Here is a 27,848-nt window from a genome sequence, read left to right on the forward strand (position 1 = left end):
AAATCCCTCTTCACAATCTTCACAAAGTACACAGAAAACAAGACTCACAATCCTCAGATTACAAGTGTTACACTCAGCCCATTATGAAAGGAGGAAAGGAGAAAAACACCTATTCTGCTTTCTGCTCCTGACTTTAAAAGTACTTAAATTGCTCTTACAACAAATTAGTCTGTCATTCGACAGTTTTCTTGTAGGTTTTCAGGTTATTATAGACATGCTCCTGAGGTTTTTTGTCTTTTTATTATTTTTTTTGTTAGGCTAATCAAAAAAACGCATAATCTGGCATTTGACTGCAAATGTTGTCTTTAGATGCATTTTGCACCTGCAGGGGTTTAGAGGGTTTTACTTTGGCACTGTGCCCTTTCTTTTTGTTTTTTTTCTCTGTCTGAAAGAATCTCCCTCAAAAATCCTGCAGCCCTGTGCAGGATGGAGGTTATCCAGTATAACTACTTTTCCTCACCGCGTCTACTGGCGGCCTGGGGATGCCAACGTAAAGGTGATCCAGGAAGTTGGCGCTGCGTCCGAGGCCGAGCACGGTGTAGGGCAGCTGGAGGGAGAAATGAGCGGACTGGCTCAGCTGACCAGCTGCAGGAAAGGACAGAAAGAGAGAAAAAACATCGTTAAAGATCTTTCCAGAAAATACACTATAGAACTATACTAAACTATAGTATAAGAGTTTTTACTAAACACTGCAGAATTGATGGATGCAGTGCCCTTAAAGGGGGACACCTGTGGTCTTCAGAGAATGCAATAACTGTGGTGATCATTCCCCTAGTGCCATCAGAGGATACATTTTTTATTGTTTTAATTTGTCCATCACAAAAGAACAATAAATAGGATGCTGTCAACATTATACACATCCTGAGTTATTAATATATTTTGGCATACAAAGTGTTTAAATTTGACACACTTGTAATTCTGTAGTATTGGCTGATTGGTGCCGTTACAGTTCCTCTATAATTTATTCATCCTGAATATAAAGTAAACAGTTATATCATCATCCATGATGCTCTTATGCGGTCCACAAGGTGCACCAATTATCAGTCATCTCTGCCCCTTTTGCTCATGTCCTCACTCTCTGTTACGCACATTTTACTCAATGTTTCTAATGATTTTTTAATGAACTGACAGCATATCTACCTCATACACACTGTTTTGTACCCTTTTTTTAAATCATTCTGTAAGGAAGCCATCTCATAAGCTTTGCACATTTGCATTCATCACTTTCTGCTCAGTAAGTCTGATTGAACTACAAACATAACCCTTACTCGCATTACTGATCCTTTGACAGTGCAGCTGCAGCAGCCCTGCTTTCTCAAAGGGGCCATTAAAGTTTCACATAATGTACTGTAATGAGTTTTAACCTATAAGGCCGTAATAGGAGCAGGGCTGAGAAAGTAAATGTAATCGTAGGGATGAAAAAAAAAAAAAGAAGCACCCAGGAAGAAGCGACCCAGCCGGAGGGACGGCAGCGGGAGACCTTGTGTTCTGACATGAAGACGCATCATAAAAGATACAAATCAGAGTTAGACACCTAAGGCCAGTGCAACACGTCACCCACCCGCCCACCCTCTTCTATGCTGTAATCTCCCCCTCCTTTACTACTCCTTACCTAAACCTCAGTATTTTGTTCCCTTCTCTCTGCTCTCCTTCTTTATTTCTCTCCCCAGATACATCACTCTGATTTGGCCTTTCGCTTCCCCTTCTTCTCCTCCATCTTTAATGCCCCCCCCCATCTCCCCTTCAGCTGCTGTATCTCGCCCACGCCACCCAACTCTGCCAAGTGCAGCCGACATAAATCAACCTCTATGTGGTAAACAAAGAGAGGGAAGGAGAGAGAGAAGGATGAGGGAAGAGAGAAAGAGAGAGAGAGAGCCTCCAGGCAGCCAGTGATCAGAACTAATGTAGATGGACTGCGTATTGCAGGCTGAGATGAGCAGAACAGCTTCGCTTCTCTCTTCATTTTCCTTAATCTATGCCTAACTTCAGCATGAAAAACAAGTCAGTTTATCTTTGGCCACCTAAACTAGGGTCACTCAATATGTGTCTTCTTAAAAGCTGCACGAATAAAGCTGCCATTTTACCCACATGTAGGGCTAGAAAATTGATCAGCCAGTGGGTGAAAGTGAGTAATTAACCAGCCGTGGCTATTGTATAAAGTCAGTGCAAAGAAAGCCTGTCCTGTGCATGCTTTGGATCCAGTCAGTACAGCTGCTCAATAGATGCCATCGACTTTTTTCACCTTTCACCAAAGAAAGCTTCTCACCAGTCATCTCTCTTTATGTCGGTACATTTCCCTCACTTGCTATTTGCTGTGTGTACTTTATTTTCCCAGCTTTTTAGTGCTGGGTTGTGTTGTGAAGAGGCAGCATAATTGCCTTAATCGCACCCCGCACATAGTGAAATAGACAGAAATATTGGCTTCCAGATGGAGACGGGCACAGATTCATAGACACTGACCTGCTCAGGGGTAGTACAAAGCTCTGACTACTAACAGACACTGAAGTTGAATCCTGGGGTGTCTGACATTTGCTGTGAGCGTGTGTGTGTGTGTGTGTGTGTGTGTATGTACGTTTGTGTGGGCAGGAGAACAGTACCAGATCAGTTAAGTGGAAAGCTGTGTTCAGCTGTACAGGATTTTATTTGACAATCTAGGAAGTGCAGTTCACTGAAACAGAAGCGACATGAAAGCAGGGAATATCAGAGTCAGAGTCATGGTTGCTTACTAGCTAGAGATGCATAATATTGAATTTTGGCCTTCTGGTCAATGTGTTGAAGGAATCCCAATGCAGAGCTATCATGCAGTGTTTGACAAAACCTCCTCCCTGCAGACATACGTACTTGTCCCCTTTAACATGCTCACCGACATAGTTTCTGATGCATCCACTGGGGACAGTGTGAGTCAACGTCAACTTATCTGACAAAATATCCATCTTATTGGCTGATATTTCATGAACTTGCATCCCTATTTTTAGTCATGGTAGTGACTAGTTGCTGGGGATGGCAATGGTGTTCAGCCCCTTTTGGTCCAGTCTGAAATATCTCAGCCAAGGGATGAATGAACACAAAGTTGACATTTTCTCTATTCCTAGAATAAAGTTGAATTTCCCCATGAAATTTCCAATATCTGACTGCAAATTCTCATGCTGCCCAAATAATATTAATAACATCACCTGCCTAAGCTTTGCTGTGTATCTAGTGAAAAGGAAGAGTAGTGTCTGAAGCAACACCGATAACAGCAAAGATCATGTTCAGATTCAAAAATACAAACATCTGAAAGACATCATACGGAGCTTACATTGCCCAGCTACTGTACACCAACTAGCTAGAGACAGTCAAAATATAAAATGAATAAATAACAGTCTGAGCCAGCTAATCCTGCACAGTCATACTGTGAAAAATAGTAAAGACAGTGACACAACAGGGACCCCCCTTAAAAAGGATATGTAAAATGGACTTTGGCTGATGTCCAGAGAAACTGGCATAGCTAAAAGCTCTGCATCTCTGTGTAAGAATCTGAATTAAAGTGAAAAATAAACATGCAATCTTGGCAGTCCTGCATACAGGAACATAAGTGCCAAATGTAGGATGTAGGATGCAGCAGTGCCTGACTGAACACCTCAAATCCCCTTTATCTACTTTTTAGTATGAACAATAAAACAATCTTTATCTCATTAGTTTCATTCACTAAAGAAATGTTACCAGTTTTACCTGGAAACTAACTGCGTGACAAAACAAAGAGCAGATCTGTTCCAGGGCTTTTTAACTGCCACTCCATGCCTCACACTGAAGCCCATCCATTGGCATGGACAAAACAGGATTGAACCTTTAAGCCTGGCTTGGTTTGATGTTTTTGACAGACTGCTTCTCTCTGTCAGTAGGCAAAAGGTGGATAGCTTGCAGTCGGCCACTCAGCAGGGTGGAGTGGGTGAGTGGGTGTATGTGTGTCTGATGGAGGATCAAGCAGGGTTACGTTGCAGGCAGGGAGCCTGGCTTAGCGTCTGCTGAGAGCTGTGCGAGTGTGAGTTTGAGTAGACTGGCTAACAAACACGGCCACGGCTGGAGCAAAGCCATCCCACAACATGGGGAGGCTGGCAAAGGGTATTATGCAGAGCAGTGTATCGAAAGTGTCTGCATTTTGTGTGTGTATGTGGGGAAAAGAGTGTGCTGGTGTGTTTCTGTCCTATCTCCCTATAGCAGAGACGGTGGAGGCCTTGGCAGGGAATTCCACCCGGCACACATGACTGACAGCCTAAATTCCATCTCTTAGAAGACAAAGCGGATTCAAAGCAGCCCAAGCAGCCGCCCTTGGTGTGTGGATGTGTGAGTACATTTCTTATTTGCACATAGTTCTACACACACATACACATTTTTGTGGCCAACACGATGTGCAAGGCATTCAACAAGTCCGTGCTCCAAGGCTAGCCAATAATACAAATGAAAGCACGCAGATGAACACTCAAGAACACACACAGCTGAAAGTAAATACACTGATTTCTAATGTTATCCACAAATCTGTGCAGATGGAAAGGGGAGACAAAAATAAAATGAAGCAAATGAAGATCAACATTCTGCTTTTCTGCATGTGAGAGTTTCATTTAATTTTAATTAATACCAAGAATACTGAGGTGCCCTGAACTAAACATGATTAGAATGTGAGAAATATATGTCAATGATGCAGCCTGCTCCCAGAGTTCCCTGTTCATTTTCCAGGACAAGTCCTTTGTTACAGTAAGACCTGCAAGTTGGACTCCTCACGGACTTCAAAACTTAATGTGAACAGGAAATAGACTCAGGCAAGAGAAAGAGGCCACCATAGCAAAAAGTCCCAGACTGCCAGCTGGTGAAGAGACCAGTGCAGAGCTGCCTACTGGGCAGGAAGGACTGGTGTGTTATGTTTATGACAGTAACAAGCTGGTGCTTGTGCATTCATCACCTTTAAGATCTTTTCGGTAATCTAGAATTGATTTCAAATACGACATCGATAAGGATACTAGGATAAAGACACCAGACGATCTTTACTTCCTTGTGGGCATGAGGAAGCATAATGGAAAACACTATTTGAGAGAAATGTAAGAGAAAGTCAGATAGAGAAAGGACATGGATGCCTCTGAGGGAGCTACGTGTCAATGTGTGTGTGTGTCCCTCTTATGACACATATCGTCATGTCCTGTCTGGAGGTTTTTACCAACCGTGGCCAGACAAGCCGAGTGACAATGTCACATCTATGAGTCTGAAACTGAGTCAGGTTCATTGTGTATGTGCACTCAGGGACGATATACATGTAACAACAGAGGGATGTACACACAAAATGCATGTAAAAAAAAACTACAGTTTGAAGTGACAAATTATTTAAATTCTCCTTTAGGAAAAATATACCAGGAAATGCATTAAACATAACTGGGTTGCAGTCCAAACACACATACATACACTGTAATTCCCAGATGCCTCAAAACTGAAAGAAAAAAAAAATATTCAGAGAAATTCCTAGTGCCTGTCGCTATAGAAACCATTTGTCCCCTGATGGCGATAAAAGGAGCAAATTGCTGAAATGTAGGGTGGAGTCATAGGGGATAGAAATGCTTGCGTACCTGCATGCACATGCACACAAACATGCACAGTGTGCCTAACCTGAAGAGCCCCCTCCGGTGCTTATACAATAGTGTCAAGATGTGGACATTGATTTGTAAAGGGAAAATGTGTGTATACGTGTAGGAAGGTGTGTGTGTGGTAACATGTTGAAGGACCCAGAGGGCTTTATAGTTGTTCTGTCCTTATCGCCATCCTGCCTCTCAAACGCTACATGGCACTGAAGCATGTTGACCCCTGGGTCCAGACAACGATCAAAATGGCACAGCGTGGGTGTAAGAAAGTTACCTAAAGACATCTGTCATTACCCTGCTTTGACCCCTCATTACCCTGCTATGACCTCACTAAACAATAATACACTCAATTACAAATACAACTCTCTGTGTATACATTTATATGTAATATAAACAAGCATGATGAAGCTCTAAGATAGAAGGTTTTAAGAAATGGTTTATCAGAGCTTGTGCCTCTTGTTGCAGCATCTTTAGAGGTTACCGTAGTAATGAGCAGTGTATTTTGTTATATAAAAGAACAGCCTCATTTTTGTTCATTTTCTCATGATAGCAGCACTTAAAGCACTCCGTATTCTGAGAAAACTTGACTACCTAAAAAAAGTGTTTCCAATGTACCAGTGAATAGAATAATGAAAGCACTGAAAAACAGAGTATGCTGCCAGAAAGACAGACATGATTTGAAATGCCTCATCAGGAAGGACTGTTTGTTTGAACAAGACCATTTGTGTATATGCCAGATGCTGTATAAGGTGCATACTAAAGTTCTGAGCTGATGCTAAAGCTAGCCTGATACGTTGGCAGTTATGGTCAGGCTTTACTTAAGTGTGTTTAAGCCTCATTCAGTTTGTCAGAAAGATCTGACAGGGATAGGACTGCTGATTTAAAAATTATACTCTGCTGCTGATTAGAGGAAACATCTGCTGATCAGATTAATGTATCACTGTAGAGAAAAACATGACAAGCTGCTGTCCATCTGAGAATGCAGTAGTTGCTTTTACTGAAAAAATGTGCGTAAAAGGCAAACAGTCTCTGTCACAACAGGTGCATGGCAGGCAGAACTTCCTTACAAGATGCTGATCCACCCATGTTTAGTGTCCACCCATGTGGACACTAAAGGAAGTGCGATTTGTTTATTTTTCACTCCCACCTAATCAGGCTAAAACCTGATTTCTTTTGACATGCACTAGACAGTCGCCAATGCCAACTACCTGAGTAAAACTACTTTTCCCCATCAATAAAGGAAGGACAAACTCTCTACTAGAAATCTGATTTGCTTTGGTCTCTGTGATACTACATCATTTATTAAGGCACATAAAAGAATTTCATTCATTGAAACCCAAGGATGTTTGTAGACAGATAAGCAGGCAGCCAGCCACAAATTAAAAGTTAAACAGTCTCTTGCTGTAAACTGGCTGCAGAGATTAGAGGGTAAGAAGTGAAAGACAGAAGAGGTAGGGGACTGGAGAAGGGAACGTGAATGAGAGAAAAAAAAAGATGAAGGAGAAGAGATGGAGGAAGGAGGTGAAGGAGTGAAAACCAGGGAGGAGAAGCAGCATGCTAAGCCTGATCAATAGTAATTCTCCTTGTCTCTGCGGAGGGGTACCTCTCCAGTTTTTTTCCCCTTCCACTCCAATATTTCCTTCTCTGTTCTGATTTCTCTGCACTCCCATCTTTTGTTCCACTCTCATTTCACTCCTATCCTTTCCTCTCTGCGACTCTACTTAGTGCTTTCAGCTCTGTCCTCTGCACCCTCTCATTTTGTCCTCTTTCAACCCTTTTCATTTCTCTCATCCACCTACTCACCTAGCTTAGTCCTATATTGTGAATTCTACCTCTGTGTTTCAGGACTATCTTCTATGCAGTACAATACATTTTTTGTTGTTGAGAACAGGGTAATACTTACTGTTCTGTACATGAGGTCTCTGAGAACAGAGGCATACTGTGACCACTGAGATGTCAAGTGAGGCTGGGTTTGGATGCTGCTTGAGGCATTAACATGATCCAGCAAAAAAAAAAAAGCAAACTTAGGCAAGTCAGTGCTCAATCTGAATTAGCATTGAAGTAGTTTTGGGTGTTCTGAGTGTTTAAAAGGTCACAATATGATCAATATGTTTGTGGATGAGTTCTTGCAGGTGAACATGTGTTTGTTAAAGGTTACAGATGCATGTACAATGAGCGTACGCACCGTGTGCAAGTGAGCCATAGCTAATCCCCTGAACTCATTAGCCTAATTGGACAGTCTGCAGAGAGCTCCGCATTGATCTGGGCCTGTTATGATTCTCTTCTGTGTGAGCACTCTTCCTCTGTCCTCCCTCTTCCCATAACTTTTCTCTCAAACGCTCTCCCTCCCTTCCTTTCTCTTCTGTTCCCTCACAACAACACAGCCACACTTGTTGGTGTTGTCTAGAGTTGGAATTATTATACCAGCATGATAATACTCTACTTAAATATCCAGCTTGGTGACACTAATAAGCTAAATAAGTTGGGTTTAAAGACGCTAATGTTATGGCAGGTTATGGACTGTCACAATAGCTGCACTTAAGGCGGTGTAATTGCTGTTGAAATTATAATACCGTGACTTATATTCCAAATGCTTTATTCTTTTTACTATACATGCATATGTCCAGAGGCGAAGGTCTTCATGCAGTCTTACCTCAAATTCTGCACCTATTTGTGCACAGTTTGTGCCCCTGTAGCTTGGGTTTGCACAACAAAATGGTCCGTGTGGGCCTTGCATACACATTTTGATGTCACACACAGTTTCTAGTGCAAACAAACTGAACTAAAGTTAGCTTAAATGAGGTCTGTGTAGCTGACACAGCACTTACCAACAATCTGGATGTGTAAAATGTTTGTCTGACAGACAAATTGGAAAAGGATTAGTGACATTTAGATGCTGCCAAGAATGTTCCCATAATGACATGGTAAAGAATATCTGCTAAAGCAGCAAACTAACTACGGATACAAAAAAAAAATGCTTTTGGCATATTTCACACACCACCAAAGTGAAAAAAATTTGATTGCACTGTTACTCTTCGGCGTAGTGAATGTCTAATAGACGTGAAATTGTTTTTAGCTTACGTTACAATTAATCATCTGTTAAAGGTGACAACATATTATTTTCATCAAGCTTCACAAACTTGGTGGTGGCTGGTATTTGAAGAGGTTGAATAAATATAATATAATATAATATAATATAATATAATATAATATAATATAATAATATAATATAATATAATATAATATAATATAATATAATATAATATAATATAATATAATATAATATAATTAAAGTACAGCCAAAAAATGTCCTGTTTTTATGACAGATGACTTTGCGGATGTTTAAACACAGTGCAGTGTTTTTTTCCCCCAGCCCAGTGTCCATAGTCGGACAGAGCGATAAAGGATTAAAAAGGTTGTTAATGAATCACTTCAGCTATTCATCTCCACCACCCCACCTCTCTCTCTGTCTCAGCAGGAGTTAGTTGATAATGAGGTGTGGTGTTGTCAGAATCACAGCCCATGCTCATCCATCCAACCTGCTTAGTAAGGGGCATGGCGCACCACTGTCTGCTATAAGTACACTCATACACACACAAGGTCATGAAGAGACAGATGTCGGGGTGTACATGTGTGCACATGCAGCCGTGCGCATATAGATACACTGCGTGTGTATGCTTTCACACACACAGACCCGGCTGTATTACGGTGTTACTGCTGACCTTTTCTTGCCAGATGAGAGGATGACATTATCACTGTAACATGCCTGGGTGTATGCAGGTGCAATATGTGTTAGCAGTGTGCCTTTGAGGAATAGACATTGTCATTTATATCCTGCTCTTAATAGCTTCCACTGTTTCGCCTTTCATTCATCTCCCACTTTTCTAGTAGAACTCCATTCATATATCGTGCCTTCTTGGTCCTTGTCTCTATCTCTCAGCATTTTATAATCTCTCCTTTCCTCTCTGCTTTCTTTCCCTTTCATGAGGGTGAAGGGTAAGTGAAGATCGTTGGGCCCCAGTGGAGAGGCCCAGACATCGTGGATGTGTGTGTGTGTGTGAGTGTGTGTGTGCGCCCCATCATTGCTCATCTCTGGCAGCCTCGCTGGCTGTTCCCTGAGCTACAAGCTAAAGAATAAATACACTTTAAATCACCACACACACACACACACACACACACACACACACACACACACACACACACACACACACACACACACACACACACTCACACACACACACACACACACACACACACACACACACACACACACACACACACACACACACACACACACACTCACAGACACACAAGCTAGCCTGCTCCCTGGCAGCACTTTGCTGCTGTTAAATGAGGGGTCTGGGGAGTTGTGCCGGCAAAGCCTTTGGCTACTCTCTCTTTCTCTTCTCCTCCTCTCGCTGTGCACTCCAGTCAAACACACACTGGAAAAATAAGCTGGGGTTGTGATGGACAGACTGTAAAACTGCCCAGATATTCTAAATAGATGGGATTCTGCTTACAGAATGAACATATAAAACCAGGAGCACAGTCTCGGGCTCTAGAGACTTTTTAAGGAGAAAAATGTGCTGGTTGATTTGACAAAATGTCGAGACCATTTGCTGGGCCTGGATCTAGGTGAAGGCTAGGATATACTTATTATTAGTATTATCCTGCTATTATCTGGCTTCAACTTCACCTCTTATAAACCTGTGAAGCATCCTTTTGTGGCTTGTTTTGACTAAACAATGCTCCTATGCACAAAGGAAAGAACATGTAAAATGTGTTTTCTCGGTCTGGAAGAACTTGACTGGGATGTACACAGAGCCTTGACCGGAACCTCATCCAACACCTTGAGGATGAACAGGTACAGTGTGTTGACTGTGAGCTGTCCAAAGTCCCTAATGCTCTTGTGGCTGGATTGGAGGAAAAATCCCTGCAGATAGGTTTAAAAACCCCATATAAAGCCTTCAGTCCACACACTTGTGGACATGTAGCGATCCAAGACTCTGTCTCATCTCTGCAAAGGTCAGTGTAAGGTAAATTTTATCATTTGACCAATTGCCCACATCGTCTGTTCATATTTCTCCTTTGTTTTTGGCAGTTTCATGTTCAGCACACGAAATGTATCCCTGTATCTGTTGTTCATGTCTGTCCAGGACTATGATCAAATGTAAACCACTTCTCTACACAAACCTTTGTGGTGTGTAAATTTAGAATGTTTTTTAAACTGCCAATGGCTCCACATTCAGTGGGATTCTGCATGACTCTCCATCTTCACTTCAGTGGGCGTGGGTGCAGGTGTTAAGAGCTCCCACCCCGCCTCCTCTAATCTCGCCCATACTCCTTCCTCTCTGCTGCTGCTCTCTGTGACCATTCAGCTGTATATTTTAAACCAGCAGAGTGCCTGGGGAGGTAGTGAAACTATTGAATTGTTTTATTTATTTTTTTTAGGGGGTAAGGGTTTGGACAGTCAGTACAAAATGTCTGCAGCCCTTTGGAAGATTAGCGATGTTTTGTATTCAGGAGCGCTGTTGAAATAATAATGATGTCAGACTGTGATCTGTCTACTCATTCTTTAAATATGTATATACTTCAACAGTGCCGACAGATAAATGAAACAATGAACTCTGACAACATGGGGTTATGCTGCACACAGACTATATATATCCCTGACCCCAGGCTGTCAGTGCATCTTGTCCTCATCTAGCTCTGTGTCCTTCCCACAATGTAACATCAAGTAGGTTAACTGTAGCTAATCCAACACAGCATTGCTGCCCTCACTGTCTCATGTTATCTCTCTAAACATCTCTCTCTACCTATACGTATCTTTCTATTTTTAAAGTAGCATAGTGATCATCCTCTCTTGGGCAGCACAAATTTCCTATCCTACCGGTCAGAATATAATTGGGGATGCACAAGCTTTGCTTTTCGCTTATATTGCCAAACTCCCATTGGCCCATAGGAGATATCAAGCATGCATTTTTTTCATAGGACATTAAGTCTATTTTTTATAGGGTTGAAAGAAATCATTGTCTGCAAATGGATGTTGATGGGCCTAAGAGAAGAAATAGTTCTTAAAGAATCCATGAAGCAGAGGTGCCTGTGTATAAGCACACACAAACACATGTGCTTCCCCTTGTGTCTCAAAAAAGTAATAACTATAATCAGGATGCACAAACCGCAATATTCACAAGTTTTACCACACGGCAGCTTTCTAGAAGGACGTGTACCTCGGATTTAAATAAAAAAGTAAGAATAAGAAAGAAGCCACAGCTTGCGAGTGTACCTTCGATGTGGAGAACACTTCAGAGGAAATAAAAGTCCCCAGTGTTTTGCAGGCTTTTTCCTGAGATACAATGAGAAAACTATTCCACAGACAGTTCCAGTGTAACTCCAGGCTGTATGACTTTGATCGATAAGACGGATAAACTTGGACTCATAACTCGTAATACGACGTGCAACAGTTCAGCATCAACTTTCCAGTACCAACATTTAACAACATTTGAAGAGGTACAAGTAAAGCTGAGCAAGTCTAGCAAAGCCTAGACTTGAATTTTTTTGTTTTCTTGAGCTGCCCTTTTTACTTAGGCTTTTGCCAATGAGACATAGATGTCTTTCTGATTTATATAAAGAACTGAAGGAAACAAAATCAATAGATCTGTCTTATACTCTGCTCTCTCAAAATCCACGAAAACTACACCTGTGGTGTCCAGCCTACTGCAAAAAGAAAGCCCTTACCTGAGGCGTTTTTCAGGTTCCCATTGGAGTCTGTTGTGGTGTACATGACATAGGGACCTGGCTGGTTCACACCAAAAGGCTGTAATAAACGCAAACATACACACATTAATTTTGCAATATTCTTTTGACAGATAAAAAGAAAAGAGCAGAGAAAACAGGCAAAAAGCCAAAACCGACCTTGAGCAGTTTTTTCATTACATTTTCGCTGGTTGACACAGCAAAGGTCTGACCCAGCCAGGCAGTATCTGACTGAGCATAAATGAGTGTGACGCTTGTGTGTTTGTGCGCCTGTGTGGGTGGATATACTTATACTCCTATCTTATCTCTTCATTACTAAAGGATGACAACTAATGAAGAGATCGGTCCAGCCATCCTTCGCTTTACATCGCCTAATCACAAGCTTGTTACACATCCATACACACACAAGAGAGAGGCTCAACCCCTTATGGTGTGACACTCAGCAGTTGGGTGAGAGAGGAATTAAAATGAGGTCAGAAAAAGAAACACACAGAGAGAGAGAGAGAGAGAGAGAGAGATGAGAATGCCGCTGAGGAGCAGAGTCGTGGAAAGACAGGGGAAGAGAGGTGTGACTAAGAAGAAGAGGAGTGGGAGAGTGAAATGAAAAGATAGATGGGAGTGATGGATGGGAGAGGAGAGGAGTAGAAACAGCCGCAAGCTCCACTCGTCTACAGCATTCATCATACCTTTCAGTTAGACAACAAGCGGGCGGAAGAGTAGACAGACAGAAAACCAAAACAACTCTAATACCAGCAGCCTCTTGTTGATGTCAAAGCTAATGTGTTTTGCAAAGGGTTCTTCACTGGTGAAAGGCTGTATAAGAGGTGATGCTACAGGCTGTATGTGTTTTCTGTTTATTTCTTTGTTCCCTTTCACATAATGATCAACCATAAAGGTTCTTAAAGCTAACTGCTTGACAAATTAGTAGCATTTACTCCAAATGTGCTTTATATTTTAGGAGCACATAGTGGGTTTTCAATGTGTAACCCCGTACCTCACTGAAGACAACGCAGTGAGAGAGGTCATACACCAGTTGGGTGTGCAGTGGCTGCATCAGCTAGCCTTGCATGACCTTCCTCTGGAGCTCCTCCTCTGGGCTGCCTGAAGGGTGTTGTAAAAGAAATTTGAAGACTTTTCCCTACTTGCCACAAAGAAGGACACTCACTCGCTTGATATAATTCAGAGCATTTTAAAGGTTTATAAAAAAGGTTCTGTTTTGTCTCTGCTACAGTAACACTGAGAAGGAGAGTGATGGATTTTAGTACTTAAAGCTTGACTAACTCCATTTGAGCAGGCTTTGACTGCATGTAAACTGTGAAGGGAACAAAAAGTGGAGCACCTTAGCAGCAAGCATGCTGCATTTGTAAGTCATTCCCTACAACACAACACTTAAAGTTATGCATAATTACTGTGCAATTTGAGTGACAGGTGGGTGCCAGCTGCCCACCCACCTCAGCTCCGTTGCCCATGTTTGGATCACTTGGGAAGTGGGCGAACTGACGCACGGCAAAGTTAGTGACAGTTGGCATCTCCCACTCACAGTTTCAATACCACTGTCCATCTTTTGAGTGTATGGTTCGCATATAGTAATCAACAGTACTGTACCTTAAACCAAGCTGTTGTAATTGTTTCAAACTTTTAACTATGCCCTAGTGGACATTCATCCATTTTCTTGACAGGGGCCATGGGACCTAGAGCCAGTCCCAGGTGTCAATAAGCAGGAATCCCCTGGACAGATGTCAAGTCTCTCACAGGGCCAACAGAGAGACAAATCACACTCACACCTACAGCTAATCTAGAGTCCCCAATTAACCTAGGATGAACATCATTGGTATGTGGGAAGAAGCCGGAATATCTGGAGAAAATCTATGCAGGCACATGGGGAGGGCAATCAAACTCCACACACCAAAAGACTCTAGACAGATTTGTGCTAAACACTGCACCACTGCCATTTCTCAATTCCAAGTCCTAGTCAGACTTATAACATAATGTCCTAGTCTGGAAGAACACTGGATACACACTGTTCTGAAGGGAGAGAGAAGCAGAGAAAAAGGCACAGGCTGGATTCAAACCAGTGCCTGCTCACCAGGGTGAGCCATCTGAGGCTCACCCTGAAGATGACACTAGAGCTGCAAATGAACTTAAGGTTTGCAGGGACAGATGGAAAACAGCGAATTTAACATTGCTGTAGCTCCTCCAACATTATGAAACAGGTAAACAAGTAAAAGATAAACTTGCAGTACAGTTTGTTCACTGTACTGCAAGCAACAAACCTCAAAGTAAACTTCCTGAAGGCAGGAGTCAAAAAACAGATACACCTAGTATTTGTTTACCCTTGTATTTGAAATGACCAGTTGAGAAAAGAATACTGCAGTATTTTACTGAAATATTCTTCACCTCATAAAGAATGCAGAAAGGCAACGGGTTATTAGCTTGCACTGCGTAGATTTGTAGATAGCTACTATAAAAATAAAAATGGAATGGGGCAGGATATGAACAGGTAAATATTTTTGGTGATGTAATCGCATAAATTGCAACAAACCCAATTTATGGGTTTGTGGGTTTCATTTCTGAAGATGCATTGAATGATGAGTACTTTACATATAAAGAGCTCATAGAACCCTAAAGCAAAAACCACATCATCCATTCAAATCCCCTGTCCTGAATTCGTGAATATAAAGTTGATCCTCCCCACAGATGAGCAGCCAGCAGCGGTAATATTTCATAATATCTCAAACTTTGCTGCTAGAAGCTGCTTAGTGCAGACAATGCAGGACGATACAGGTGTGTGCATGGAAATAAATGTTAGGTGCAACAGACACAGGAAACACAGGAGTCACAGAATCATTAGAAAAGTAGAAAAAAAAAAGATTTCTTACCTTCACATCCTCTGGACAGTCGTTGGAGCAAAGGCCACTGAGCACTGAAGAAGACAGAGACAGACATGTTTCTTAGCATGTGTTACATGTCCAGCACAATAACACACAAGCCTGTGGAACAAGTGTCATCTGTGATGGAGCTGTTACCGCACCCTGAGGCTCACTGCATCAACATGTATCAAACATCAACTCGGAGAAACACAATGATTCAAACAAGTTGTGGCTGATGCTCAAAATTACTTCAATGCTGTGGACGAGATAGGTTATTGGCAGTGGTGGTGGGGGTTTGTAAAAAAAAAATAAATATAGGCGCAAACCATTAATGCTGCATATGCGTGCAGACGTGCATGCTAAGAGAGTATTTCACTTATTTGTGTGTACAAGTGCAGCGAGGACCAAATCTACTGCTGAATTGCTAATCAGTCATTAAAGAAGTGACTTTATTAGCATACTAATATGGTTCCTGGGTCTAGGTTGCCTTGATTTTCCTGATGGAGTCACGCAGAAGCCCATTTTCCGGGTAATAAGGTCGGCACCTAGCGCTGTACTAAACAACAGCCAAACTTAATGTACTTATTCAGAGGGACATCACAGTGCCCTCAATCTTATAGGCAGTGGGTAAATGAAGACTCAGTGTTAGAGTGTGCATATTAAATCTGCACTGTAATTATTTTACACAGATTGTTTGTTTTTTTAACTCCACTTTTTGAGACTCTTGACAATGGGAGGGCGTACCCTGATGTGGGATGTTCTGTGACCACATTCCCTGCTAGTAGGTGCGTGTATGTGTATATATTTTATTGTAGATATTGTATTCATTGTTCTTTGATATGCTGCTACTACAACCTAATTCCTCCACGGGGATTAATAGAGAGGTTCTTAATCTTAATCTTAAATCATTATTGTTCGCATGGAATCCTGTTCTCAATAATTTTCCAATCACTCTTTACCCGTGCCCATTTAGAAGACACCGTGTGAGCAGTAGCCTGTGCTACTGGTCTGTTTTTAGTTGTCATGTGAAGAAATTTGACTACAAGATCTGCAAAGATGATTTATTTATCTATTTATTTAATAATTGCAATCTGAAGTAGTGGAAAATGTCCTGGCAAATTTCCTGGTTCCAAAGAGATTATTTGGTGCAGAAGAACCTGCCTGTTCTGACTTCAAGACCATGTGACACCTGACCTCATCACCCATTACACGTTCACTAAACTAAAAGAAAGTAAAAAAAGAAAAAGGCCAGAGGCCAGCAAACACATATGTTCAAAGCAATTTTGAGTGTTACCTCACAGAACTAATGATTGTATCTGTACAGATTGCATTGCACCTACTGAGAGACTCTTGACAACACATAGATACATACAGTACTATCTTTAGCTTTTACACACTTTTATTTTTAACCACCTGCATGGCTTGTTGAAGTAAAGAAAGCTGTTGAAACTCAACACTCAGTTTGTACTGACAGATTATTTCAAACCCTATTCTTACCTCGATGTCTGAGTATAACCTGCATGCAACTTGTTGTTATATTGTCCAAAGTGTGACCAATTACACAAGTGTTGTAAGCCACTGCAGGAAAGGCTTGAGGACTGCATTGCACCATTTCCTTGTAGTGTGATCCATGTACGCAGTAACCTATCAGCCATCACTTATGTGAATAAATATAAGGGATATTTTTTTCCCCTGTTAAAGCTTTGATTTAAAAAGTAATGGCGTACGTGTGGCAAAGGCAAATTTGCTGCTTTGAAGTTCACAAGCTTATTAAGTATACGCCTCAAGCAGAATTCAGATGGAGGACCCATCAAAGACAAACATGCTTTCCTTGACCCTGACTGACCATTCTGCATATCAGCTCGCTACTTAACATCTTGGTAAACAGGTTTCAGTAAGAAATTTCATTTTATCAGGAATAAACACTTTCATTTCTAATCAAGGATATTGTTTTGTAGTCGTTTAACAGAGATACTGAAAGCAGACTGGTATTTCAGGAAACTGTCACTGTTTGGTTGCAAAATGTTTTTTAAAGCCAAGGACATCAAACTAGGCCATTTAATGAGACTGTAAAAACTTAAATACTGTCATTATGTAGCCACTCAGTGGTAGCAAACATGAGAGAAATCTGACACCTTGACTGCAGTTACTTTTTAAAGCCCATGGTTGTTTCTAGCTATACTCGTGCCCTACAAGTTAAGTAAAGTCGCTGAATGACACTAAAAAAAAAAAAAAACATTAGGTTGTCTGGCTCTGAAAAGATCAAAGCTTTTAGGAGTGCCAGTGGACGCCTGGCCTAATGCAACAATGTGGTCAGAAACAGCCCTGTGTGTAATTATACAGCTCATCAACTGTGAGCACACAACACATCACAGGCTTTATACCAAAGTCATCTATGAAGGACGCAGATGATCAATAAATCATAGAGATACGATTATTCATTGCTGGTTTAAATCTCATGCTGTTTGGGGGTCAGGGTACTTTCACCGCAGTCAGACACTGTAAATCAATAAAAATCAATAACAGAGGGATTAGACTGCTATTTGTTTGAAGTGGGTCTCCTCTGAGGTCTCCTCAGACATAAGGCTGCTATACTCAAAGCCAAGATGCCATGACCTTCTTGCATACACTCCAATCTTCTCTCCTGTAGTGTGTTTCATGGTGCATCTCAGATGAGTTTTTCGCACATTAGAGAACACCTATTTTCACCTCAGCTGCAGGTCTGCATTGTTAACAGGTCGGTTAAGAAACTTGAAGTACGTAAACGTCTTTCATTAGCTCCTGTCAAGCAGAGATTGCGCTATGAGGATGCTGTGAGGATCGCCACTTTGTCACCTTCTCTTTGGGTGCAGTGCCACCTCAGTGCCTGCTTCTGAAGCACACGCAGGTGTTGACTGATGTTCTGTTAATTGTCTCCTCACTTCAAATGTGCAACAATACCATGCTACCTCCATCCCTTACTCGCATTGCAGTGAGGCACTATAAAGGTGCATACAGCCCAGTTAGCGCACCCCACAATGCCAAATCAGCTGTTAAGCAGTAGCAAGAGCAGTGGAGTGAAGCGGCACAACGCTGGCATACTGTTTATACATTGCAAAGGAGCAAATGTGAGCAGAAGTGGCATAAAGAATGGGTCTTCATAGCCGCATTAAAGCACAATCTCAGTGTGTCAGTGGCAATTGCTAATATTGCAGTAATCTTTCAACTTCAACGAAACGCCATAAAAAGACAGATGCTGACACATTAAAGGGCCAAAATGAGGCAACAATATCATGCCGCTTGAATTTAAATATGGTGTGTGTCAGACTTTGATTGTCAGGATAATCTTTGATAGGAAAACAAGTGAGACAAGCTGTTTACTGTCAACATAAATGTACACGTTTATACTCAGAAAGACCCAACTGCATGGCAATCTGTTTTATTCTGCGATCTGATTTTTGTGGCGTTGTAATTTTCGGCGGAATTGCTGTAATAAACCTAAATCACACTTGGCACTCCGTTGAAATAACACTGTCAGAATGCCCTTGTCTCATGCCAAACTTTCCCTTTCTGTTTTATATCCTGTCAGATGTACAACGGCTAATAAATTCCAAATCAGAAGGTCATAGGGTCTCTCTTTTGGTTGTACTGAATGTGTGATACTTGAGTGTGAGTGGGAACACACAGGCTACATTAAGAATTTTGTGACATGAATTCACAGATGCACAAAGAGAAAGAGAAAGAAAAAGATATATGTATAAAGCCGTCAATGCAAAAGTCCTTCACAACTCAATGGGCAAGCAGGATGAGTTAGGTTGGGCATTTTCGAGTGTGTGTGTGTGTGTGTGTGTAGGTCAGACTGTTATTACATTCAAAAGAGAGGAAACTCAAGTCTAGAGTCTTTTAGGGACTGCTTTTGTTGTCCACACTTCAATCCTTGGTTGACACATAACAGGCATGTAACAGCTTCTCCATGGCCAAGACGAAAGTCTCTGGAATAGCTCTTCACACATCCTGTGGGGAACAGACTTTGTCTGTTGCCAATACATGACCATCTCTCTCTTCCACTTCCACTCACACTCTCTCTCACTCGCTCTCTCTTTCTCTCTCTTGAACACACATAAGGTCCAGCAATTATAGTCTCTGCAGTACCGAGCCTATTTTCTGATGTAATATTAAGACTGATGGCAGCTCCTTCACAGGGCTAACTAACTTGATCAAGCAGAGGGTGAGGCCTGTGCATTGTGTTGGTCTGTGAGTGTGTGTATTGTGAGACTGTGTGTGAATAGTTGGTGTTTTTATTTGTCAGTCCAGTGTGTTGCTGAAGAACTGCCAGTCTTCATGAGCAAAACAGCCGATGTGAGCAATTGTGAAACAGAAGAGAAAAGAAAAGGGATAAGCTTGTTTGTGTTTACATAAGAAAATAACACAATCATGTACACAAAACACATAGGAACATAAAGTCAGTCTTTCTAGGCCTCTGGGTGGATCAGGAAGCTTATGGTTTTGCGCTATAGATTGAGGCTTTCTATTGAATGTAGTTATTCAGGCTAGTATATAGGTTTCATACTAATTCAAAAGTGACACATTTTATACTGGGGAAATTGGGCCAGTTCCCATGGTGATTCCAGTTGCATGGTGAATGCACAGACCCCTGCTGAGAACCTAAGATCCCAGAAGAAGAGATGAAACTGGCTTGTGCATGACATACACTTAACTAGTGCATCCCAATTAGCTATTTTTTTTTCTACCCATGCTAGTTTTAAATATGCACTCACCAGTCACAAATTGTAGGGCAGAGCGCCTGTTTTAAAAATAAATAAATAAATAAATAAGTCAGTGTGAGGGTGAGTGTGTGTGTGTGTGTGTGTGGTGGATGCTTTTGCCCATGAAAGATGGTGCACTTGTGTGTGGGTTTATAGCTAATTTAATAATAAGCAAAATGCATTTTTCAGACTTACCATTGGACCAATATGACATGTCTAGTTTCAGTTACTGACTTATGACAGCTGTCAGAGCCATAAATCTGATTTATGAGAAGGAACAGGGTGAAAATCCATCATTATTTTACACCTTAAAACACTTTGATTTAGACTACTTTTTCCATTGATAGATTCTAGATAAATAACGACGTATAACCTACCTTCCTGTTTACAAAAACTCAAATGAATTAGCTGATATTTGGGGCTGAGTTGATGGCATTAAATATTAATAAGCTGGTGAACTAAACAGTCACTCACATGCACTAGGAATAGGTGTATCTGATTTTTAAGGAACAAAAAGCTTATATCTGCAATGTAGTAAGCAATATATCAAATACTACCTCTGTACTAAATACAATTTATAATTTGAATCCCAAATAAGTAGCAGCATACATGTCAGATGCTGATAACAAATCAAAACACTATTTGTTTTTTTTTTTTTGCTACAAACACTGCACTGAGTGCACACAGTGTGTCGTGACATAGTTTGTAACAGATATGCTCTTTGAGTATATTGTCACACACCAGAAAAAGCGCAGCTTTTTTCATGGTACAGTGGGGTAATTTCATGGGAAATTTCTTTTACTATGGGGATTTCTTTTACTGTTATAAACACACAGTCTTTTTCAGGTAAAATTATAATTTCAACACCTCATTGTTATGTATGTCATAGAACTGTGCTTCTTCTAGTCATATCATACCAGCCTCCAACCTACTGAATGATCTTTAGTTAACCTTCATCACGGATCTCTGCACATCTGATACATGTCTGATGTGTGGCTGTGAGGCTCCGTCCTTCTGGCTAGAGCCTCACCTGTAATTGCATCTTTATTGCCACTCTATAAAAGGAAACTATGGGGTGCCATGGTAACCGCATGCAAACGTCACCATGTGTGGTGTCGGCTGACGTCACGACTGGGCACACACAAAGAGCGAAATGTGATGAAAAGAACTTGTTGTGGAAACATGACATGCCATGTCAGCGGTTACTATTGGATACAAGTGCGACTAACACGCTGAAACACAAACACAACAATCTGACAGCTGAGCGGCATTTGCTCTGAGCTGCTCATCACTTCTCATTGTCCTCAGGCCGCTTTTGCTGACTGCAGGGCTGCATGGGCACAACACAGGAGCACACATATACACACACACACTCACCAAGATGATGCACAGTGTGAGTGGCAGTGAGTTGACATCTGGTCTTAAATAGCAATAGCAAGTCCAGAGAGCACCACCTGCTCATGGCTTCGTATGTTATGAGAAAGACATACACCGTGTTGGTACAACTGGCATTTACAGTGTGTACTAAGCTTATTTGTGCACATTTATTGCAAATTCTCCTTGTTTGTTTGGAAAAGAACAACTTTTTAATCAGCTTCAAATGTTGACTGCAATTTCCTTATCATTTACTCAAGATTTATCCTTTTATCCTACAAAGGGTCACAAGGGGGCTGGGGCGTATCCCAGCTGTCAGTGGGGGGAGAGGTGGGATACACCCTGGATAGGGTACCAGTCTATCATAGATTCTTCATATCAATAGAATCAATTTTGTCACTTTTAGGTGCTGGATGTCCATCTAAAATCTCTAAATCAAAGTTGGACATAAACAGTTTGAGCACTTACTTCATAACCATTTCCAAATAAAACACCCCCCTGCTCTATACCATTGCTGAGTTTGGAGCACAGAGCTAAATTAATTTTATAAGAGATTGGATTAGTCCTCAGTATTATAAATCAAACATGCTGCCTTAGCCTTAGGTGTTGCTTTTTGTTTTTTATGATCTAAACCACTACACATAATGTGCTAATAGGTCTGTCTACCTGCTAATGCACTCTTTGGTTCTCAGTGGATCTGGTGCATGCTAATAAAACTTGGTAAAATCTGAAATTGATTTATGAGACAGTATCGTTTCTGGTTTACCGCTGCTGCCGCTGCTGCTCAGGTAGGTGAAGGTCAATCTTGTTTTCATTAAAACCAATAAGCACATGATTTAATGCCACATAAACAGCATATTAAAGTATTTTTACAGTTTTTCAGTGTTCCACACGTCAGCTGAAGGTAGTATTTGCTCAAAATCGGTCAATCGTGGCTTCGTAGTTGTGCTGTGGAATTGTTACTTGCCATAGCATTTGTGTTGTACCTTGTCGACCTTCAACTGCGATAAAAGTTGTAGGCGGCTATGGATATTGGAACATTAAGCTACTGGTTCTATAGCTGTTAATTGCTCTGTAGCAAACATTGTGCTCTGCTTGTAACCCCTTTTACTGGGGTTACTAGTGCAGTAGCATTACAACAACTCTACAGCTTAATTCACTGAACACACATATACTTCCAAAGGCAAAGCCAAATGAGGTGAAAGAAGAATCCGCTTACTGAACATCTTTGTTGATGAGTGACCCCTATACAGATAATTGAACAGACAAGATGTCCTTGATGAGAAACCGCAGAGCAAGTTGCTCTTCAGAATAAAAACTGAGAGGACATGTAGCATTATGTGACCCTCTCTTGCCTATGATCAAATCATCCTGTAGCTGATGATTAGAATGACTCTTAACATACTGTATAGGATGATATGGTTGGCATTGTCAACCTAGCTTGTCGTGCCAGTTGCTGGTAGAGCCATCGCGGCTTCAAATGTCAACTAAAGCCTGTTCAGAATGCTGTTCTGATAAACGTGGTAGCACACACTCCCACTCAGCCATCTTTGTGCGGCACAGCAGAGAAAACAAGTATTCACACTAATCTGAATCTGAATGTACAGCCTCCAGTCAAATCCTCCTCCGGGCCACAGAGACACACTGAAAGACTTCATATAAATCTACTCGTTGTCATTTGAATCGAAGGTATATAAAAAAAGACAGCACTGACTGACAGCTCGAGAGCGGAGAGGAAGCAGGAGGACAGGAAACGAGATGTTCGGAGAGGAGAAACGAGAAAAAAGCTCAAACAAAGTGAGGGCAGGAAAAAGAGGTAAGACTAAGATAGAAAGCAAAGGCTGAAGGAGGTTAAAGGGGAGGAGATGAAAGAGGAAAGAATCAGGGAAGAATGCAAGAGGGGACAGAATGTGGAAAGAAGAGAGAGGAGGATGAGGGAGGAGAAATGATGAAAGGGGTTATGAGGAGAGAAAAAAAATGGGACTATGTGGGCCTGAGAAAAGCTCCCAGATGTTTCTCAATGCAGCTAATCTGCATCCTAATAAGTGAGCAGGAAACTAATCAACTCATACAGTTCTGCCTGTCAGTCTCTCCCTTCATCTCACACTCGCACACACTTGGAGATGCTGTGCAGAGATATGCCCTCCCCCTCTCCTTCCCATCATTTTATCCTTCTTTCTAATTTTGGAGTTTATGATTTTCTCCATCTCCTCCCTCTTTGGCAGTAATCATCCACCCATCTGTCCACCCAGCAAACACTTTGTGTATATATTGTTTCTTGCAGCTTAATGTATAAAATTTAATATGCATCATGCACGTCCTTTGTCTTTGTAGAACAGGCCAAATTTTATATGAAAGTCTATTTCAGATTGACTCTAAAGCAATTAATCCTAAGTGAGCAGAAGACTGATCACATGACCACGCCGAGATTTATCCTACATCTGCCATTCTTTAAAAACACATATACTTAAATTAAACAAGAAAATATGTTCATTGTACTGTATAAACAAGGACAGAACACTGGCTTAAAGAACAGATATGTTTCTTCAAAATTGATTTTATTTGAATCTAAAGCTAAAGATAAGCTTTTAGAACAGTATTCTAAAATAGTAGCAACACACAGTATACTTTTTTTCCCCCTCTAAAATGTCTGTGTTTTTTGCTTATACCTGTAGAACACCTTATCATGTAGTAAGTAATGAGTCTGCATGGAACATACTACACAAATTAAGTGTCAAAGTAAGTATCTGAGTTTTAGTTTTGATTGCTAAATGAGTCATTGTACTATGGAATGTTTAACAAATGACCAGAAGGCAGGTCAGAGACAGACTTTCAAGTGGTACATGCAAAGATATGCAACAAAGCCGATGTTCTGCTGAGTGTTAAACCCAGATTATCAATGAAAAACCCATGCTATTAGGAATTATTTTTGCTTACTCCCATTGTCCACACCATTAGGACACCCTTACTGGTCTGCAGCCACATGGCCGCAAACACAACAAACTGTGATGCACTGTGTGTTCTGTTCTGTTTCTATCAGGACCAGCATGCTTTTTTCAGTAGTTTGAGCTACAGTAGCTTGATCAGACCCCATGGGCCAGCCTTCACTCCCCACATAGATCAGTGAGCCTTGGCCACCTGGTCATAGCTGGTTCACTGCTTTTCCCTCCTTGGACCACTTTTGATACGCAGTGCAGAAGACGAACAGCTCTCAAGAGCTGCAGTTTGGTATGCTCTGACCCTGTCGTGTATCTATCGCTGTTTGCAGCTTGGTCATTTTTCCTGCTTCTAACATTGACTCTAAGGATAGAATGTTGACTTATGTCTGAATATATCCAACCTACTGACAGGGGCCATGACAACCAGATAATACGTGTTATTCACTTGACCTGGCAGTGGTCAAAAAACTGAATGGTCACTTAATGGCTGGGCTACACAGTGCGAGAGAAGCAGAGTAACACACTCTTGTAGGCAGCTGGAATAACTATGAGGCTTAAGTGATCCAATTAGGATTTCCATTAAGGAAGTGTGAATGCCATTCCTGCAGCACAACTCAGTGTACTTGTGCCCACTTTAGCAATACTAACATACTCTGTAATCCATTTAACAGCATAGGTATTTCTATTAGATACAATAAAATAAAGTGAAAATGAAATTAAAGTGAAGGTCACAGGATTTTTTTTAAGACATTTGCAAGTAACAATGATATATATACATACACCACACACAAAACGAGCAGGAGTGAACCCAAATGATGGATCATTGACTAAAATCAGTGCTACTCACCATACTAAATAATAACACATCCCACAAAACATGTCAACATAAAGTCTGACTGGCACACCTGGGTACATGCAAAGTTTGTATTAGTAGCAAAACAACACCTACAGTGTTTAAAGTAAAATGTTCATATACATTAAATAACTTTCAACCAACCACTTTGAGAAGAACCTTGCTTGGAATAGTGTCAAAACAACATGGTATGCAGGACTGATATGCTGTTTTTCTCAGCTTTCAAGGGTTTATTTTTGACACAATGGCACCCCGGCTGCCAATTCTTCCACCGGTTTGCGGCTCCACTCAAATATCTCTCTGCTGCTCCTAAATAATAAATGTTTCAATAGCAAACAGAGGTGAGGGCGTTGATGGAATACACTAGCACTATTGCATGTCAGGTGCTCGGATGGATAAGATGTCAGGAACCGGAACAGGTTCGGGTCACAGCCAGTGTGAGAGTCCCGGCAAGAGTCCCGGCCTCCGACAGGGAGGAAGGGCAAGGCAGCTGTCTGAGATGTGCGATGGAAGATGTGATGGATTTATCCCAGAAAGTCTGTGTGTGTGTGGAATCTTAGCTCTAACTCACAAACCGCACTCGCACAAACAAGCCCGACACAAAGTCAATCCTCCAGCATGCAGAGAAGGGTTGAGAGATGTCATCTTGAGAAAATAGGATTCTATCTTACAGAACAGAGGGATGGATCGGGCCGTCTGCACAGACACACCACTGGCTGACATAATGTCAAGCCTGAATATGAAATTCACACTCTAGGTCTCAGTTATTGTAGTGCAATGATGTTGATAGCTGTGCTATCAGAAAAAAAAGAATTGTAAATAAACAATTTACTCTCAGGGGGTTTCATGGGAGGCGCGGGGCTATTAAGCTGCACTCCAGCTAACGTTCACAGGGGAGGAGGATGAAATGTTGACGGGGTGTAACATTTGACAGATACATTTATATTTGGGTTGCTTGTCGCTTCCTAGTCTGTAGTCAGCTGGATGTAGCGAAAACGCAACACACTGAACATGCATGAAATATTCACAACTAAAAATGCTGGAGTCATATAAGTAGGAAAACAGAAAGAAGAAAAAGAAGTGAGGGAGCTGACAGTGTTTGCATCCACGGGGGGAAAAAACAGGAATTCTGGTGTGGGTGTATCTGTGTGTGTGTGATGTTTGAAGTGCTGCAGCGAGACAAGACATGGATAACAGAAAAGAACAGCAGTGTTTAGAGAGGCAGCACGAAAAGCGTTATGAAAGAAGATATGTCAAGGTCACACACAAAAATACACACACAGCCTGTCAGGAGAACTAAAAATACATGACTGTTGCTATTACGCTTTTTTCTCGACATACAAAATAATATGTAATATTCTTGCCATTTTACAGCGTTTGCTGCCAAACATCGCTGTCTTTCAGATTCCCCGTTTGTACCACCATGTCACTTGAAGCCGAGCCCACTGACTGTGCCTCGAGAGGATCTAGATTACAATGTGCCTCTGAAACACGTGAAGTCACCAGCTGCTTCTTTCCTCCTAGCTGCGAGGGGTTTCGGTGACAGAAGAGAAAACATACAGAGGTTCACGCCATTACTCTGCTTCCCTTCCTAACTCTAATTACCCAGAATCCTTTACAAAGAAGCACATTTAAGTGCTGCAGAAGAGTCAGCCAGCACAGGGTTTAAAAGAAAGAACATCAAATGAAGCAGCAGGTTTAGATGACTAATATAAACAGCATAATTTCTGCACCTCCTCCACTGTTTAGCCGTATATGGTATACAATTATGTACCATTTCCATTTTTTCCCCCCAGAAAAGTACAGTGGCTGCTCTGCGTTGTAACTTTGGCCCAAAAATGAAGTCTATCTGTGGCACCTATTACTATATAGTAATTCTGAAACAGCTGATCTGTTTCATACTGTCTGACCTGCAGTAGTTAGAGAGCTGTGAGTCGTTGTTTGTGGATGTGTGTATATTCTAATGGAGCAATAACAGTGTCTTTCTGGAGAGATTTCCTGAAAAGGCGGGCTGGGACGGGCAGAGAACAATCCTCCATTGACCTAACATATGTGTCTTTGGAATATGGGAGGAAGCTGGTGATAACCCACACACAGAAATGAGGAGAATATGCAAACTCCACACAGAAACCCTGACCCCACCCACTGCACCACTAGCCTCTACCACCACTACGCTAAATCCCGAAGGTCTCTCAATGCAAGGCACATCTGTGTTTCCATTTACCCGGATAAGTCCATATAGCTTTGTTTTTAGACAGATATTGCTCTGTCTAGAAAGACGTACTATCTGAGGTTATAAACACACAGCATGAGTTTGCCCTGAAGATGATGTCCTGATTACAAAGAACTGTGAAGATACTGTACAAGTTTATCCTGACGATGACGCCTCCACAACCTTGGGCCAGAGATGTTAACTAGTATAAACCGATATTTCACTGTAGACAGCACATGAAGTACTGACACCAACGTAACGAATGACCTCCTGGGGCATTTATAGGGAGAAATTCAAAGAAACATTGGGAGAAAGGAGTATCCAATATTCATTCACTTTACCCCACTTCATGTAGCAGAGTGCAAAGAAAACAAATAACAGTCCTACATAGCTCAGGTCTTTGAAAAAGGCATTTTTAGGGGTTAAATTTTAACTCTCCACCAGCTGTCAGTCATCCAGGCTAATGACTTTGCTATTTAAGGACAGAGTGTATGTT

At 41.4% G+C, this 27,848-nt stretch overlaps 1 protein-coding gene across 1 annotated transcript in view; it reads right to left on the bottom strand.

Annotated features, from left to right (window-relative positions):
• The window catches only part of itfg1 (integrin alpha FG-GAP repeat containing 1), a 106,266-nt gene that overhangs the window by 12,253 nt on the left and 66,165 nt on the right, over positions 1-27,848 (bottom strand). Inside the window, exons 13-15 of the mRNA XM_028402199.1 lie at positions 15,239-15,282; positions 12,342-12,420; positions 461-585 (exon numbers count right to left, since the gene is read on the bottom strand). Coding sequence (XP_028258000.1) covers positions 461-585; positions 12,342-12,420; positions 15,239-15,282 — 248 coding nt within the window. The remainder of the gene's footprint in view (positions 1-460; positions 586-12,341; positions 12,421-15,238; positions 15,283-27,848) is intronic.

Source organism: Parambassis ranga, chromosome 3 (assembly GCF_900634625.1).
Source record: "Parambassis ranga chromosome 3, fParRan2.1, whole genome shotgun sequence".
Classification (NCBI taxonomy): Eukaryota; Metazoa; Chordata; class Actinopteri; family Ambassidae; genus Parambassis; species Parambassis ranga.